Source organism: Aulonocara stuartgranti, assembly GCF_965226115.1.
Source record: "Aulonocara stuartgranti genome assembly, chromosome: 6".
NCBI classification, from domain to species: Eukaryota; Metazoa; Chordata; class Actinopteri; order Cichliformes; family Cichlidae; genus Aulonocara; species Aulonocara stuartgranti.
In genome coordinates this window covers 18200563-18218246 of record NC_138944.1, presented here as the reverse complement: position 1 = coordinate 18218246, position 17684 = coordinate 18200563, and the positions used below count along the sequence as shown (strand labels likewise).

Sequence of the window (17684 nt, the reverse complement as noted above, 5' to 3'; positions counted from 1 at the left end):
TTTACTGCATGGCAGGAGATGCAAGGCTAAAGGGTATATGTGCCTTAACTGTGTTGGTGTGCGATGGAGGTGCTCCTGTTTAGGGGTAAGGCCAAACTGGAATGCTAAGGCATAATCAGCCAATTAGAACTGTAGCTGGGGAGTTGTAATTTGTGGGCTTTTGGGACAACCAGACGGGCACCTCAGTGCACTGGGTTGCAGAGGGGCACAGCGTGGCTTCTGGGACAATCAATACTGGCAACGGTTTCATTAGGTCACTGCAGAGTTACTTGAGCTAACCACACTGTTACATAACTGGGCCACCCAAGTAGCTCTAAGCTGTGGTATAGGTACAAATTACTTGCTGAGTTAACTGTGGCACTTTGGTTTGTTTTTTGGATTCATATTAACTACCCCCATTTCACCCCCCCCCCCCCCCCCCAAAAAAAACAAAACAAAAAAACAAAACAAAAAAAAAACAGTTACACATTTGCTTGGTTAATCTATCTAAAATCAATTATGTCTACTAAAGCAGTCCTCTTACACAGAATTCCTTTATGAAAGTTAAGGTGTTCAGTATTTGTTGAAAGTGCTTCAAAAAAATCAAATTAGCACTTCTTTAAAATGGAAAATTATGAGTTCATATTTATTTCATGTACATCCACATTGACAAGCTGAACCTAATAAATTAGCAACAGAGCATTTGGTCAGATGGGAAGGATACATGGAAATGTCCCACAGGGGCTTGTTGTGCACTAGAGCAGTGGATTCTGGGTTCCCATGCTGGCGCAGCTACCATGGAGATTCAGTGCATCACTCTGGCGCAGATTGACTTTTTTTGTTTGTTATGAAGAGTTTTATGGAGCTAAACTTAATTCACTGGCAGTTTGAAATATTGACCAATGGGTAGCTGGATTAGGAAAATCAATAATTTCTATCCAAAAATGCTCAAAAAATACACTCAAGTTGGACTTGTATGACATTATAGACCCACCCCATCCCCAATACAGTCAATGATCACACCCCACTGCCCTGTGTGGTATAAATAAATCTTTGTCAGGGCATCCATTGTGTCTGTCACCTCTTTCCCATGTTAATCTCAGGGTCCACCAGCTGGAGATATCCTCACTCTGAGAGCTGTGCATGAGACATGCAACGAAGAATTATTTTTTTTAACAGCTAAATTAAGCACAGAGTTTTTGCTTTAAGAGTTCATGTTTTAAATGGATGATCATATTTCCAAACGGGACACGCAAACAGAACTGATTATGAGTTTTGCGTGCAAAATGTACAAAGTACATCGGTAGGGTAAGTTTAGCAGCAGGTGTGGAGGTGCAGTTGAAAGCTGACGCCACCAGCCTGAGACTTATCAGGTACAATGTGAGTTGGATTGCAACACCACTGACAAAAAGATTAAAGCCGAGTCAGGTAAGAATAATCAAAGTTTGGAAGGTGTGTTTATCTTATCATCGTGACGGAAGTGTTCCCAGTGATGTGAACACTGCACATCACATTTTTTTATCTGCACAAAGGCAGCATTTTTAAACCGGAGGCTGAAGTAAAAAGTGCACGGGAAGGATGGACACACTACACCCGCCACAGGTGAGGACAGACATGTCTCAGTCAATCTTCTAATTATTTTTGCTGCTGTTAACTGAAAACTGAATGCAAAACTGGAGTATTTAAGTTAATAAAATTATATGATGGATTGGGAGAATCAGTATGGGTCAAGAGTTCATGAACTGCAACATTTGTATGGTAACACGAGGATGTGTGGAGATTTTTTAATTATATTTATTTATAAATTCTTAAAATATGTTTTAACATACATACTGCTGTGTATGCATCTGGCTCTTAATTCATGTGGAAAAAAAACACGTTTATTGTTACTGAGCTGGAATTCAGAACAGAAAACACTGAAATTAAGTCTGAAAATGATTGGATGTGGTCCACTGAAGCCCAGCATGTGAAAACTAAAACTGACGTTCAATATTAGCTGTGCAGTAATCCTCTTATGAACAAGTAATGATAGAAAACAGGGCACAGCTTAGACAAATGTGACACAAAGATCAATATATGTATCAATACATGGCATGAGACAAGATGTGTGTGTGTGTGTGTTATTCCTGAAGCCAATACCTGCTAGAGAAAATTAGTTTAAAAGCGAGGAGCCGATACAGCTGAATGAGGTTTTCTGTATCTATGCTTAGTTTGCTGCATTGTTAGTTAATGGCAATCATCACTCTAACAAATTGCAGCAAAAATAGAGGAAATTTTACATAGCAATGCATCATTCTGTGTAAAAGCTTGCTGCATTTAGGGATAACAGCAAGCTACTTTACAGTTTATGTATAATATGGAGTTTTTTCTTTGTGTTATCTAAATATTACAATAGCGTTGATATAATTTAAGTATTATTTATGCTAAAGAATAGTTTGAGAATGACTAAAGCTAAATGAGTGAAAATGAATCTGATTTTTTTTCAGCAAATGGCTACAAAAAACAAATGTAAGGAAGACAACGATGAGAAAAATGGATATAAAAGTAAAGGTGTGTAAGGAAAAGCTACTGATTGATTTAATCAGAATTACATGTGTGTGTGCAGCAGGACAAAAATGGTCTTTTTTCTCATGTTTATAGAAATCAAAGCGAGCCCTGCACATTCCACTGCGGCTCTGATCGTGGATGAGCCGGAGGAGACAGATCCATGGGACCTGCCAGAACTGAAGGACGCGGGTGTCCCGTGGTCAGGTGTAGACTCGTTGTTTCTAATAGTACAAGCAATGTCTCATCAAGGACTGTGATAAGACAGTCCTGATAAGATGAGCACATTGTTAATAACTATTGCATTTACAAATCAGGCCTAGTGATTAAGAACATTACCTGTACATCACACCATAAAGAGCTGCAGTAAAACACAAAGTCCTGCAGCTAAAGAGTTACTGTTTGTTACAGTGATAATTAAAATAGTCACTGAGAAGCTTTTATATTTGATTTTTAAACAAAGTGAACCCCCCCCCCCAATAAGTTTATGTGTTTAGGAGTTTTTCCTCATGTACACCAAATTAATTTTCAGTGTGTTAATATTCAGTGTGTCCTATTAAAGGTGTAAATGCTTTTGCAAACACTTGTTTCATATTTCGAGTTTGTCTGTAAGTTTGATGATTTTGTAAATATTTATTTAAAAACAGCTTTAAGTGTTGATCTGTATAAAACTAAAAGAATAAGACATAAAAGGTTTTCATGTTTTAAAACATTAATACAAACTCTAGTTTGCTTCTGGATCATCATTACCTCATTTTAAGAAGTTCAAACATTGATCTGATTACTTGAACAGTGTACCAGTAATAAATGGTAGTGTTAGTGATAGCAGTGAACAAACGTCCTGTTCAGATAAGATAAATTAGGTAAATTTGCTTTGACTGCAATAGAGGTTAAGATGAACTCTAAAATTATAGAACATAATACTACTAGTATATAAAATTATTAGTGCTGTCAGCGCTAGTCTTGTTAAAATGATGTTAACGCCATAACCGCATTAACGTGGCAAATCTCCGTTAGCGAGTTACTGCGTGGGGCTGCACGGCGTCAATGTGTTAGCGTGGTTAGGTCGTTAACGCATTAACGCCGTGCAGCCCCACGAGATTAACGCTGACAGCACTAAAAAATATACATGAATTACTATATTCACTTAGTTGTTACCCTCCTCTTTGAATCCAGCGCCACTGGACTATAGAGTTTACAATAAAGAAGAGGGGGGGGGGGTGTATTTTTGTGTAATAGTGCTTTTTTTTCAGTCAGTTATTTCAGACATGTTGATCTTGTATATTTTGCTTTGTCTCTTTCTCTTTGTTTCAGCTCTGGATACCAAAGGGAAGGTCCTCAGAGTGCTGATATCAGTGGGGAAGCTGATTCTGCTTTTAGGTTTCCTCTATATGTTCGTCTGTTCTCTTGACATCCTGAGCTCAGCTTTCCAGCTTGTGGGAGGTACTCACTCTTAAACTTATCAGAAGCTGTGAGTTAATGTAATATTGAGCAATAAACTTGCAAGCTATAGTCCTTTTACCACAGCAGACATCTTGTTTTTAAGACACTGTGCAAGTCACCTTTAGCAGTACTCAGTTCTACTACTGTTTAAAATGTACCTGATCACCAATCCCAAGCATAATATATAATATTTTTATATTCAAAAATAAAATATGGTATGAATGTGAAAATGTTCACTCTCTACTTTTCACCTGGTCCAGGTAAAACGGCAGGTGACATCTTTCAGGACAACGAAATTTTGTCCAACCCTCTGGCTGGTTTAGTCATTGGTGTTCTGGTCACCCTGCTGGTCCAGAGCTCATCCACTTCCTCCTCCATAGTTGTCAGCATGGTCTCGTCTGGTTGTGAGTATGAACTTCTCCCCTCTACCAGCACATACAGAGACACATCCATGCATAGAAAACTCATCATGAGTGAGGATGATATTGAAGGAGGTCTTTGTGTCTCCACAGTGTTAACAGTTCAGGTAGCCGTTCCTATCATCATGGGCACCAACATCGGCACCTCGGTCACAAACACTCTAGTCGCCATGACGCAGGCTGGTGAACGCAACACTTTTCGGAGGTAATGAATTTGTGCATCATGGAAGCTTCCTTTCCTTCTGCTAAACAGAAAAAAGTAACCCAGGAGAAAATATGTGTGTGTTCTTCATTATATTGTAGTAATATACAGAAATATATACCTTGCGAATCTTGTGGGCATTCTCCCACGGTATCTAGAGGAACACCCTGATGAATTATAGCTCTGTTCAGACGTTTACATGCACTCATCATGGGCATCGATGTATGGTTATTCGGGGATTTCCATGTTTTCTTTTAACTGCTCTTTTTCCAGAGTGAACTTATTGTACAGAATACATCTTTACTGACTTAAAAAAAGGATTGAGTGCATAAATTTGAATTTTCTGTAATCTACACATGGTCAAAACTATATACGCAGGATCAAATATATACTTTATCCACTCCAAAACTAGTTTTGATGTGTGAACGTCCAACTGTTTCCAAGTTTCAACCATCTAGCTGTTGCTTTGAGATGAAGTTAGAGAATGTGTAGGACCTTTAGCTTCTCCTTTGCTTCACCATATGGGGGTGGTGTTGAAGGTCTCAGTCCATGGCGACATAATACTCACTTCACTGACCGTTATGTGGTATTTCAGAAGTTTCTAGTTCATGGCAGGCTTTTTCCAGAATATCTTAAGCAATGTCTTCTCATCCCGGGTAACAGTTTGGGACTTCCTCCAGAACTCTACAGTTCTTCTTCTTTGCTGGCAAAGAGAAATTATCAGCCGTAGTCTCTCATGATCAAAAAATTCTTGCTTTTATTTTTTTTTTTAACATTTAAAGTCAGTAAAATGTATTCTGTACAATCATTCCACCCTGAAAGAAGAACAGTTCAATGAAGTCATTAAAGCCAAAAATTACCATGGCATTCATGCCAATGATAAATACATGTAATAATAATAATAATAATAATAATAATAATAATAATAATAATAATAAATTTTATATATAGGCACCTTTCAGACCCTCAAGGTCACCTTACAGTAACACGTAAACAATACCATAAAAAAAGATAAGAAAAATGTATATATAGCAAACATGGTAGATAAAATTTAGACATAAACAGTCATAAAAGTATAAAGGCAAATATAAAAACTGGGCAAGGTAAAAATGGACTCAGACGGATCAGGTGTATGCAATTCTAAATAGATGAGTCTTGAGACGTGATTGAAAAGTGGTGAGACAGTGTGTGGTCTGGAGAGCAAGTGGAAGTGCATTCCAAAGTCTCGGGGCAGAACAACTAAAGGCTCTGAGTCTAATGGTAGTCAGGCGAGCAGGTGGAACTGACAGAAGGGAAGCTGAAGAAGAGCGGAGTGTACGGAGGGGTGAGTATGTATGGAGAAGATCGGATAGATATGGAGGAGCAAAGTTATGAAGCGCTTTGAAAGTGAGAAGCAGGATCTTGAAATTGACACGGAGGTGAATTGGAAGCCAATAGAGCTGTTTAAGAACAGGTGTTATATGTTCAGTGGATCTAGTTCTGGAAATAATACGAGCAGCTGTATTTTAAACCAACTGCAGTTTATGGAGGGATTTATGAGGTAAACCATAGAGAAGAGAATTACAGTAATCCAGACGAGATGTGACAAGAGCATTGACAAGTATGGCGGTACTGATATTATTTATATGTGCTGTGAAGGACAGAGTGCTATCGAGGATGACACCAAGACTCTTAACCCGAGGGGAGGGTGTGACAACAGAGTTATCAATGGATAACGAAAGACTGGTTGGAACTGTTTTGATCTGGTGCCTATTAAAATTAATTCTGTTTTATTGCCATTAAGTTTAAGAAAGTTGTGAGTAAACCAGACCTTGATTTCACTTAAACCGTCAGAAATGGATGTGGGTGGGAGAGTAGCTGTGGGTTTGGAGGATAGGTAGAGCTGGGTGTCATCTGCGTAGCAGTGAAACTGGATGTTATGCTTCCTAAAAATATTACCTAGGGGTAGGAGATAGATGATAAAAAAGTAAAGGACCCAGGACAGAGCCTTGGGGTACACCGGAATTAACTGGAGTAGATACTGAACTGTAATTGAACAAACTGTGAGCGGCCAGAGAGATAAGAAGTAAACCAGGTGAGTACTGTACCATTGATGCCAATAGATGCTAATCTGTGAAGGAGGATGCGGTGGGACAAAAGCTGCTGTAAGGTCAAGGAGAATGAGAATGGATATAAGTCCAGAATCAGCTACAAGCAAAAGATCATTGGTGATTTTTACTAGGGCTGTTTCTGTACTGTGACATGAACGGAAGCCGGACTGAAACTGTTCATACAAGTTATTTCCAATGAGATGATGATGAACCTGTGCAGCCACTTGCTTTTCAAGAATTTTTGCTAGGAAAGGGAGATTTGAACTTGGCCTGAAATTTTTTAGATTGGAGAGATCTGAACCATTCTTTTTCAGTATTGGAGTTATTATTGCAGTTTTAAGAGAAGAAGGAACAGAACCAGATATAAGAGAGGAGTGTGCGATATTAGCAATCAGTGGGGCAAGAGACGGGAATGAGAGTTTAACAAGATTTGTTGGCAGTGGATCAAGTTTACATGATGATGACTTTAAGTTAGTAATTATGGAAGATAGCTGAGTTATTGTGGGAAGTTCAAAATTGGATAGAGAGGATGACAGCTGAGAAGGACAAAAAATGCAGATAGAACAATTGACCATTTCACAGGACGAGGGCAATTGCTGATGAATAGTCTCAATCTTGGTGTAAAAAAAGTCCATAAATTTGTTGCAAACTGTGGCAGAGTGTGTATGTATGGCAAAGGTATCTGGGGTTTAACAATATTATGCAATGTAGAAAACAAAGTGCGAGTGTTTCCTTCAGCGGATTCAATAACAGAGGTGTAGTAAGCAGATTTAGCATGATGAATAGCTTCTTTATAGTGTTGTATATGACTGAGATACATGTCTTTGTGAATAGTAAGTCCTGTTTTCCTGGATAGACGTTCCAGGCAGCGTCCAGTAGCTTTAAGTTGGCGAAGTTCAGATGAGTATCAGAAAGAAACAGTCCGAGTTTTTTGGGGAGCCAAGGTATCTAAGAGGTTGATAAGTTCATTGTTATAGTGTTATAGTCTATGGAAGCTGAGGCATCAATGGTAGGTAAGTTGTTAATGCCATGGGAAAGAGCTGATAGATCAATGCTCCTAATATTTCTAAAAGTAATTGAGCGGTTTTGTTTATTTTTTACGGAGCCCCGCAGGGGACATGGGAGAAAAAAAAATTAAGACAGACTTTTGCGAGATCTCGCAAAACTATCTCGGGATCTCGCAAAAGTTTTGCGAGATCTCGCAAAACAAACTCGGGATCTCGCAAAACAAACTCGGGATCTCGCAAAACTTTTGCGAGATCTCGCAAAAGTTTTAGCCGCATTCTTCCCGTTAGCTTCGAGCTAACGGGAGGTCGAGACCCACTACAGCCGGGAGGAACACCGCTTTCCCGGCACATCGTGCCTCGACCTCCCCGTCGGCTTCGAGCCGGCGTCCGAAGAATGCGGCTAAAAGTTTTGCGAGATCTCGCAAAACTTTTGCGAGATCCCGAGTTTGTTTTGCGAGATCTCGCAAAACTTTTGCAAGATGTGATGATCTGTCCTAAAAAGATGAACATAGATAAATTAAAAGTGTGATGAACTTACTGTGAAGTTATACATATTTCCGCCAGAATTACTTTATTGTATTTTTATGGATACTGTTATCTGCATTCAATTTTAGATAACTAATCCTGTGAATTTTATTTCATTTTATGATGTTTTGTTCTTTTTTTGACTTGTTTACTTAGCTGTAAATGAATATTAATCGGTCTGTTTTATTACTCTCTTATTATCTGTATTATTATCTTACCTCTGAAGCTCTTTGAACTCCAATAACCTGCTACTATGTAACTGACAAACAGCCTTCTTTTCAACCTGAGATTCTTAGGCCTCCGGGAAATAAAATAAATACAAAATTAACCATGTAATATTTAATAAAAAATAAATAAATCAACAAACAAAATAGTTAATTAATTTTTATTTTATGACTCTAGAATTCTTTACCTGGAAAGCAGTGATATCACGCTTTCATCAAAAAGATCAAAGGTCATTGTTGTATTGCTTTTGTGTTTCATTATACACTTAGAGCTTTCGCAGGGGCCACAGTGCACGACTTCTTTAACTGGCTCTCAGTGTTGGTGCTGCTGCCTCTGGAGGTAGCCAGTGGTTACTTGTTTGTGGTCACCAAGCTCATCACTGATTCATTCGAAATCCAGAGTGGAGAGGCCCCAGATCTGTTAAATGTGATCACTGACCCCCTCACTGAATCAATCATAGAGGTAAGATGTCATTATTATCTTAATTTTCCAAATAACAAACAAACATGCAGCTGCCTTATTCAGTTTTTGGTCATCAATAAGGTGAAAAAACATGCTTGACAGGCCTGGATGATACAGTAAGAGTGGCCATGCATAACATCTATATATAACAGCAGAATTTCACCTCTATCTAAAATGACATTGAGAACACAAAGTATTAAGTAGCACGATTCATTTCCTGAAAGATGAATGCTGACATGAATGTCTGTAGTCTATTGCTTTTTTTCACACTCTTAACATTATCAGACAGATAAGATGCTCATATATAAGACTGTTATCTCTCATGGTTTATAGTTCACAGTTTATTTCCTCCTCCCTTTTTCCTTCTGACTCAGCTGGATGAATCTGTGATTAGTGGGATTGCCACCGACGATCCAGAAGCTAAAAACAAGAGCCTCATAAAGAGATGGTGCCAAACCTTCACCAACACAGTAAGACCAAAGCATGTCAAATATATCCAAATATACTCCAAAGAACTAAGAATTAAATGCTGAATATATGTTTTCCACCCTGTTTCAGACCTTAATGAATGTCACAGTTCCTGGTCCAGAGAACTGTACCTCTCCTTCTCTGTGCTGGGTTGATGGCAATTATACCTTCACGCTAAAGAACATTTCTCAGACATACAATATAAAGAAATGTAAGACCACTATTTACTTTAATTTAATTATGTAAATAAAGGAATAATGTTTCCATCACAATATGATAGACAGTCTCCTTGTAGAGACATTTGGATTGAACTGTGTACTTTTCATTGTCCTTGTGGGACAGTAGTCTGCCCAGATTAAGCATCTCATATAAATATATATACATTAGATATACATCAGATGTCATCATAATAATAGTGCAATTTACTAATAGCACTGTGAGTCTATCAGTAAATTGCATACAAAAGTTACTACAACATTATATGAACAAAAGTAGTGGGACACCTACACATTATACCTACAGGAGCTGCTTCAGCTTGGAGACTCATGCCATGAAGCTTCCAGCACACAGTTTTTGTGCTGATGTTAATGCCAGAGGTAATGAGCTGTTCAGTTATTGCATCAGTAGAGCACCGGTGACTTTTATGCACCACGCTCCTCAGCACTCAGTTTATCAGGTCTACCTCTTTAAGGCTGAGTTGCTGTGTTTCCCGAATGCTTCCACTTTGCAACAAAACTACTTCGACTTGATCGTGGGAAAAAAAAATGTTACAAACTGACTTGTTGCATTGCATTGCAGTACCTTACTCAAATTCAGTGGGCCCATTCTTTTACAAATGTTTATAATGGTAGACCTATAAACATTTTTACACTCCTGTGGCAATGAGGCTGAATGAAACACTTGAATTCAAAGACATGTTAAGACATGTAGGCCAGTAGTTTTGTCCACATTGTGTATTTCTTTCTTGTAATTATGTGCGTGTTTCTGTGTGTTGCCAGGTACACACCTCTTTGTGGATGTGAATCTGTCTGATATGGCGGTGGGTCTGATTCTGCTGGCTCTCTCTCTGCTCGTGCTCTGCTCCTGCCTGATCCTCATAGTCAAGCTGCTCAACTCTATGCTGAAGGGACAGGTGGCTGTTGTCATCAAGAAAGTCCTCAACACCAGTGAGCATCACTGCACTCTATAAATTCTGTAAAAAAAAACTGGATGTGATGTGTAGAATAATACATGAATGTTCTTGTATCTGCACAGATTTCCCATTTCCCTTCGGTTGGGTCACGGGCTACATCGCCATTTTAGTCGGTGCTGGAATGACCTTCATCGTGCAGAGCAGCTCAGTGTTCACTTCTGCCATTACGCCACTAGTTGGTGAGGTTAATTATGCATTCATCCATTACTTCTATCACCTCCATGTATTTATTATTAAAAACAGCATTGATGCACGATTGAAAATATTTGTTTCCTTCTGAATATTTTTTTCTAAAGATTTCTATATCTTGTTTGTCTTCTTTATGTGACTTTTTAGGCAGTAAAGGACAGAATCTGTCTGAAAGGAGTATTGTTCTTTTCTTGATATTTTTGTTTATGCATAATGACCAGGACCTAAATCTAATGACTGTAATATCATGGTGAAGCAGATAGTGATGGTTGTCAGACACATGGTGAAAATATGTATTCCAACCATGTCGTTTTTAATTCAATAGGCATTGGTGTCATCAGTATAGAGAGAGCGTACCCACTGTGTCTTGGTTCAAATATCGGCACAACCACCACAGCCATTCTGGCAGCCATGGCTAGTCCCGGAGAAACTCTGGCTGACGCTCTACAGGTCAGTCATTCCCACAAAAACACTCTCCTGTCCTGGTTAACATTAAATGTGTCAGTAATTGTATTTAGAACCACTACAAGCCTTTCTAAGGTTTTATACTGTACTAAAAAATCATTTTCTTAATTTATAATAATTTAAATATCATTGCAGGTACATCTTCTCATGAGAAATTATGTCATATTTGCTATTTAACATATTTCCTATGGTTACCTACATATTAAGGTCTGCAAAAATCCAAATGACTAATTTTACCCTAATAATAATAATATTTTATCCAACTAATTTAATTTTTATTCAACTGTGACATTTAGCTGAACTTTAAATTTGTGGTTTGAGGGAGAAATTGGGTGCCTCCATGAAAATTTGGGACAAATCGTTGTGGAAACAGCTGTTGGAAATATAAACTTACTGGACACTTCATTAGGTACACCTTATCAACTACTTGTTAATACTATCCAGAAAAGGCCGTTCTTTAAATTTGAACAAAATGAAAACTAAAAGACTTTCAAATCACATGAGCCAGTATTTTATTCACAACTCCAAGCATAGATAAGATAACAAATGTTAAAACTGAGAAATCTTATAATTGATTAACAAAATGAGCTCATTTCAATTATGGGTGATTTCAGTAATATCGACTTGTTGGTGCCAGATGAGCTGGTCTGCATATTTGAGAAACTACTGGGATTTTCCCAACAACTACATAAAAAATAGGTCAGAGGAGAATAGCCATACTGCTTCAAGCTGATAGGTACAATTTAAATAACCACCAATTAACGACTCTCAATGCACACCACATCGAACCTTGAAGCAGATTGGCTACAGCAGCAGAGGACCACACCAGATGCCCCTCCTGTCCGCTAAGAACAGGAAACTGAGATTACAGTTCACACAGGTTCTGCGACATTCAGATGGTTGGGACAGAATTAGCTGTAAACAACATACATGGCTCCATTGTGCTTTACATCAAAGAGTAAGGCTGGTCGTAGTGTTGAAATGGGGTGGGAGATATTTGGCACATTTTGACCCCCTAGTACCAACTGAGCATCTTCTGCTGGCTGCATCCAGCAGGATAACACACCATGTCATAAAGCTCAAACTATGTCAAACTGGTTTCTTGAACGTGACAATGAGTTCACTGTACTCATCCCAGCCTCCTCAGTTACCCGATATCAATCAAATAGAGCACCTTTAGGATGTGGCAGAATGAGAAATTCATATCATGGATGTGGAGCTGACCTATCTGCAGAGGTTGTACGATGCTTTCGTCAATATAGACCAAAATCTCTGAATCTTGTTGAATCCATGTCAGGAAGAATTGAAGTCCAAGCAAGGTGTACCTAATAAAGTGACCAGTATCTTTGTGGCTCTGACATCTCGTGCCAAATCATTTATTTTCAATAAAAAAGAAACTTATCAGGAAATTATCAACCTGTAAAAGATTACATTTTTTACTCTGAATTTGTAGCAAGCTACCTCTTTGCACTTACACTGATGCTTGTTGTTTGTTAACAATTCAGATTGCCCTCGTGCACTTCCTGTTCAACATCTCTGGCATCATTCTGTGGTATCCCATTCCATTTACCCGCGTCCCTATCCGGTTGGCTAAAGGTCTGGGCAACATCACGGGCAAGTACCGCTGGTTTGCTGTAGTCTACATCATCTGCTGCTTCTTCGTTTTACCGCTTCTCATTTTCGCCCTGTCGCTGGCTGGCTGGAAGGTACTGGTGGGCGTGGGTGTTCCTCTACTCATCATGTTGATCATAATCATTGTGATCAACATACTACAAAAGCGGAAACCTGGGTGGCTGCCTGCAGTCCTGCGATCCTGGGACTTCCTCCCACTATGGGCACACTCCCTGGCTCCCTACGACAAAGCAGTTGGGGTTTTAATCGCAAAATGCTGTTGCTGCTGCAAATGCTGCCAAGCTGCATCCGACGACCAAGAAGACAGAGCAGAACAATTGGAAAATAACAAGACAACACACACAGCAGTATATGACAATCATGCAATGAGTGTAGAGAATGAAGCGGAAGATGGGATGAAAATAGAGTTAAATGTCCTGAAAATGACCACGCTTTGAGATTTGATATTTTAAGTGCAGTTGTGGTCAGAAGTTTACATGCACTCGTCATGGCCATGAACGTAACTGTGATGTTGGAGTTCTAATGATTTCTTTAACTGTTGTTTTTCCAGGGGGGAATTAAGCCAACTTACAGGACTTTAAAAAGCAAGAACTGGGTGCAAGTTTGAATGTATTTTGAATTTTCTCTAATCCACACAGGATCGAAATTATACATAAACTCATTTAGGTTGTGCTGATAGTTGTACAATGTTATTAAAACGCCTTTTTTCAATTCTTCATTTCAAACAATTCTCTGTAAGTACAAGTTATTTGTCACCACTTTGCCAACTTCTCGAAGAAGACCCCAACTCTCACCCCTTAGATGACAGGGAATTGTTCAGGAACATGTTGAGAAACCACAAAGGCTCAAGCCTGCCATGAACTGGAAACTGCTGGAAAACCAGCAGTAGGAACTGAACAATTGAAGCATGTTTTACATTGCCATGGACTGAGACGGCGCTGACCAAGACAGAAGTCCTTGCTCCAAAATCGACACCTTAAACAACTGATCTACAATTTTCAGCTGCCCACGTGGACAAGCCAAATGCCAAATTTTATGGTCAGGTGACACAAAGATTGAGCTGTTTGATCACAATGACAAGAGGTATGTTTGGATGGTTAAAGGTGAGGCTTTCAAACCTAAGAACACAAATTTATGGATTATGCTTAAAAGCCAGGTTTTTGCCAGGAGACCAGCCAATTTAAACCAAACTCTGCCAAGACTGATGGATGCCAAAAGTATCTGGTCGGACTGCAACTTGATAAGGGACATTTAATCAAATATGTCATTTTGACGCTTTGTGGATGAAGAAATTCCAAAATAAATTCAAACATGTGCACCCTATTGATATTTTTTACTGTCATTAAAGATGTATGCTGTCATTCCACCATGGAAAAAGCAGTTCCAAGAAATCATTAAAAATCCAAAAATCTCCACGATGTATTTAAAGTTCCTACCACAACTGTATGTGTGTGACTGTGTGTGATGCAAAGAAACATACTAATGGACATATTGTAGTGTAACATAGGAAATGACTGCGTAGACGAATGCACTAAAACGTTACATCGTTAACTGAAGTGACCTTGAAATACGAGTGGAAATCTATAATTATATTAATGTCAGCAAATCCTATGAAAGGATGAAAACCAACCACTTTAGTTTCTCAGAGTCATCATATCGCGGCCCCAAACCTAACCCTAACACTAAGGCTAGCCAATCAGAATGTGTGTATGTGTGTTTTTTTCACAGAATATGTAATATTTGTTTTGGGTCTTTTTTTTTTTTTTCTCCTGAAAGATCCTCCTTTACTTTTTCCACAGCATACTATTAGAGTGGGGTTAGGGTTATTAACTATGATGACTTAGATCTCGGAGTACTAATACTTCATAATTTAGCAAGTTTATGATTTTAACATCAAATCCGTTTGGCCTTGCTGAAGACATAAATGCAGCAAACATCAGTGCAATTCTATTAACCTTATAAAGGACATCATCATTTCTTAAAGCAGCTTGCTACTTTAATTGTTTTTACCTTCATTATTTAAATGAAGGGAAATTTTTATTTGACTATTTTTCTGCTGTAAATCAGGGCACAAGACAGGGAACTGTGACAGTGCCAGTCAAATACTTTCACCCAGACATGTTGATTTTCGCTGTTTGAAATTTTGCTATAAAAATGCTTATTTTATTTATGAGTCCTGCTGAGTTGGTGAATTTAAATTTTAATAGTTCCCTGGTTCATGATTAAACACTTGAAAAACCCAAAGGCTTCAACTAAACTTTGTGTTGTGTCATTGTGTCAGTATGCCATCATGATTTTCTGCCTGCTCATTGTTTGCTGATGAACATTTAGCTCATGTGTATAGCCTCAGAACTGGTAGCATCGCTATAAAGTGGTGCATGATGTGACAATTTTTAGCTACACAGACAAAGCTAGACTCAATCATGTTGACTTTGGTCTTTTAAATCAATTTGTGTGTGGATATAAAAATGCAGAATATCACCAGTCTTATCCTTTTGACATTTGAGTAACTGTATTGTCATGAACTAACATAACATAACATTTAACGTGCTAACTGTGGAGTCTGAGATGTAGTGCTTGTTTTTTTGTTTTTTGTTGTTGTTGTTGTTTGTTTGTTTTTTTGCAGTTTCATTGACACACCAACCTGTCATGTTTACCTAGTTTCATCATTTTCCCATTTTTGTATTTTTATACAGAGACAAAAAAAATCACTGTGTATAAAAGACACATTCAGATCTTTAAAACATCGTTTTAAGGTGTAGTATAACTTTGTAATTGAAGAGGTAATTGTATTCAAGGAATATATAGTCCGGAATTAGATTAATGCACATCTAACAATTTGTTTTTGTTTGTTTAATTGTGAGTTGTCCCTCCCAAAAAAAACTGTGTTAAAAAGGAAAAAGAATAAAATAATGCTAGATTCATCAATTGGTATGGTTTCCTGACCCGTTTATATGCTGATCATTTCTATATAGCCCTGTTATCTGTGTTATTTGTTTCTGAGCTAACCAAAGTATAAGGAGGGTGTTCAAAGTGTTAAGAGAGATAAAGACAGAGCCCTGCAGTGGTAAGAGTCACATCAGCAGGGGTCCAGAATACAAGGTCATCACGTGGTTCATGTAGGCTTTAGCTAGTTCCAGGAAGTGCATAATAAGTGAATACAGAGAGACAGAGCACTGTTTCTCCAGAACTAGCAGTCAATAAATGCATCTATCTACACACACACACACACACACACACACACACACACACACACACACACACACACACACACATATGTATAGAGTCTAAAAATATCATAAACTTTGTTAGTATTATTGAATTATTCTTTCATACTTTTTAAAATGACTGTCCAACGGTCCTCTCATTGTACGTTCACTGTATTGTTAGATCTGTGAAGTTTTAATTATTGATGTTTTGTTATTTATTTTTTTTCTAGACATCATCTACATCTACAAGATTGTATGTGTTTAGTTATTTCTTACCTATTTCCTTGATTATTTTCTTTACATTCTACGTTTTGCACAGAATTTAGGTCAACAGTAATTTTTCTCCTAAATGTGCTTTTTAAAAAAATTAGAGTAGAGTTGTACCATCACACCCGGTATCTGGGAAACCTTCACTGTCACGTGTCAGTGAGCCATGTGCAGGGAACATGAGATGCACCATCAATATATCAATAAAGAGGGTGTGCAACTGTGTCAAAGCACAACACGGGAATCACGACAGTTTCCACATGGTCAACTGACATTACAGTTTTTTACAGCTGCTAGGACACATTTCACAATACTTAGGTCACTTTTGCAAAACTCTTCACACAATCCTCCTATCTGACCGTCAGCTTGGCAAAGCAGTTCATTTCACATTCAAAATGCACTACAACTACCAAAACACTTTATTCAGGTCTCAAATAAACTCATTCTTCCAGAACACTAGCAAAGGTTGACAGCCGACAAACACACTTTGTCACCCACAAAACAATGACCTAAAAAACACTAACAACATGTAGCATTACAGTGTTTTCTTGTGTAAAACAAGGACACATCTGTTTATAATTTCAATGTATGTTACTGGAATGAATCAGACATCATGCAGAATTCGTTAATATTTGTTTATGTATTATTTTTTTGCACCAAGTAATCCCAAAATACAAGAATTTGTATACACACCATCCACTGATGCACATACAATAGTAATGCTAATCTACTCTGTCTTCTCCATTTGGCCACAGGTTCTCATCCACATCACATCTAATGTCATCTAGAGCAATACACCTAGGCATCCCTGGCAATCTTCTGCTGATATGTCCAGGCATCCAGCATTCATTGCATCCAGGAGGGACATTTGATCATGTGGATGATGGTCGTAAACCTTCCACCGCCATGAGGAAAAGAATTCCTCTATGGGGTTGAGGAATGGAGAGTAAGGTGGAAGGAAAAGAGACTCCATTCTGGGATGGGCTGCAAACCACTCTGACTGCACGGGAGTGATGAAATGCCACATTGTCCCATACAATCATAAATGTTGGCTGATTCCTTCTCTCCGCATCCCTTTCCTCACCTAGCACAACCCTTCCATAGAGATCATGCAGGAACGCAAGGAGCCGTTCAGTGTTGTATGGCCCAATCAGTGGTCTGTGTAGCAGCAGTCCATCAGTGGATATTGCTGCGCACATTGTGATGTTGGCACCCCTCTGGCCCGGGACATTCACTGTGGCTCTCTTCCCAATCACATTCCTCCCTCGTCGCCGTGCTTTGGCCAAGTTGAAACCTGCCTCATCCACAAAGATGAAAATGTGGTGTGTTTGCCTGCCTTCAATCTCCATGACTCTCTAACATAAAT

At 38.5% G+C, this 17684-nt stretch overlaps 1 protein-coding gene across 1 annotated transcript; it reads left to right on the top strand.

Annotated features, from left to right (window-relative positions):
• The first annotated feature begins 1077 nt into the window (after positions 1–1077).
• Positions 1078–15750, top strand: slc34a2a (solute carrier family 34 member 2a). The gene is made up of 14 exons (XM_082536283.1): positions 1078–1407; positions 1512–1581; positions 2466–2529; positions 2620–2730; positions 3838–3966; positions 4227–4370; positions 4479–4590; positions 8704–8896; positions 9271–9366; positions 9455–9575; positions 10363–10530; positions 10619–10735; positions 11071–11195; positions 12716–15750. Exons 2-14 carry the CDS (start codon positions 1558–1560, stop codon positions 13277–13279), a joined length of 1968 nt encoding a protein of 655 aa, XP_082392409.1. The 5' UTR covers positions 1078–1407; positions 1512–1557; the 3' UTR covers positions 13280–15750.
• The last annotated feature ends 1934 nt before the right edge of the window (positions 15751–17684 follow it).

Coding starts and splice junctions, on each gene's coding strand:
- slc34a2a (XM_082536283.1), top strand. CDS start 1,558: ATGGACACACTACACCCGCCACAG. Junction 2,530..2,619: donor AAATGGATATAAAAGTAAAG/GTGTGTAAGGAA, acceptor TCATGTTTATAG/AAATCAAAGCGAGCCCTGCA. Junction 9,367..9,454: donor GCCAAACCTTCACCAACACA/GTAAGACCAAAG, acceptor ACCCTGTTTCAG/ACCTTAATGAATGTCACAGT.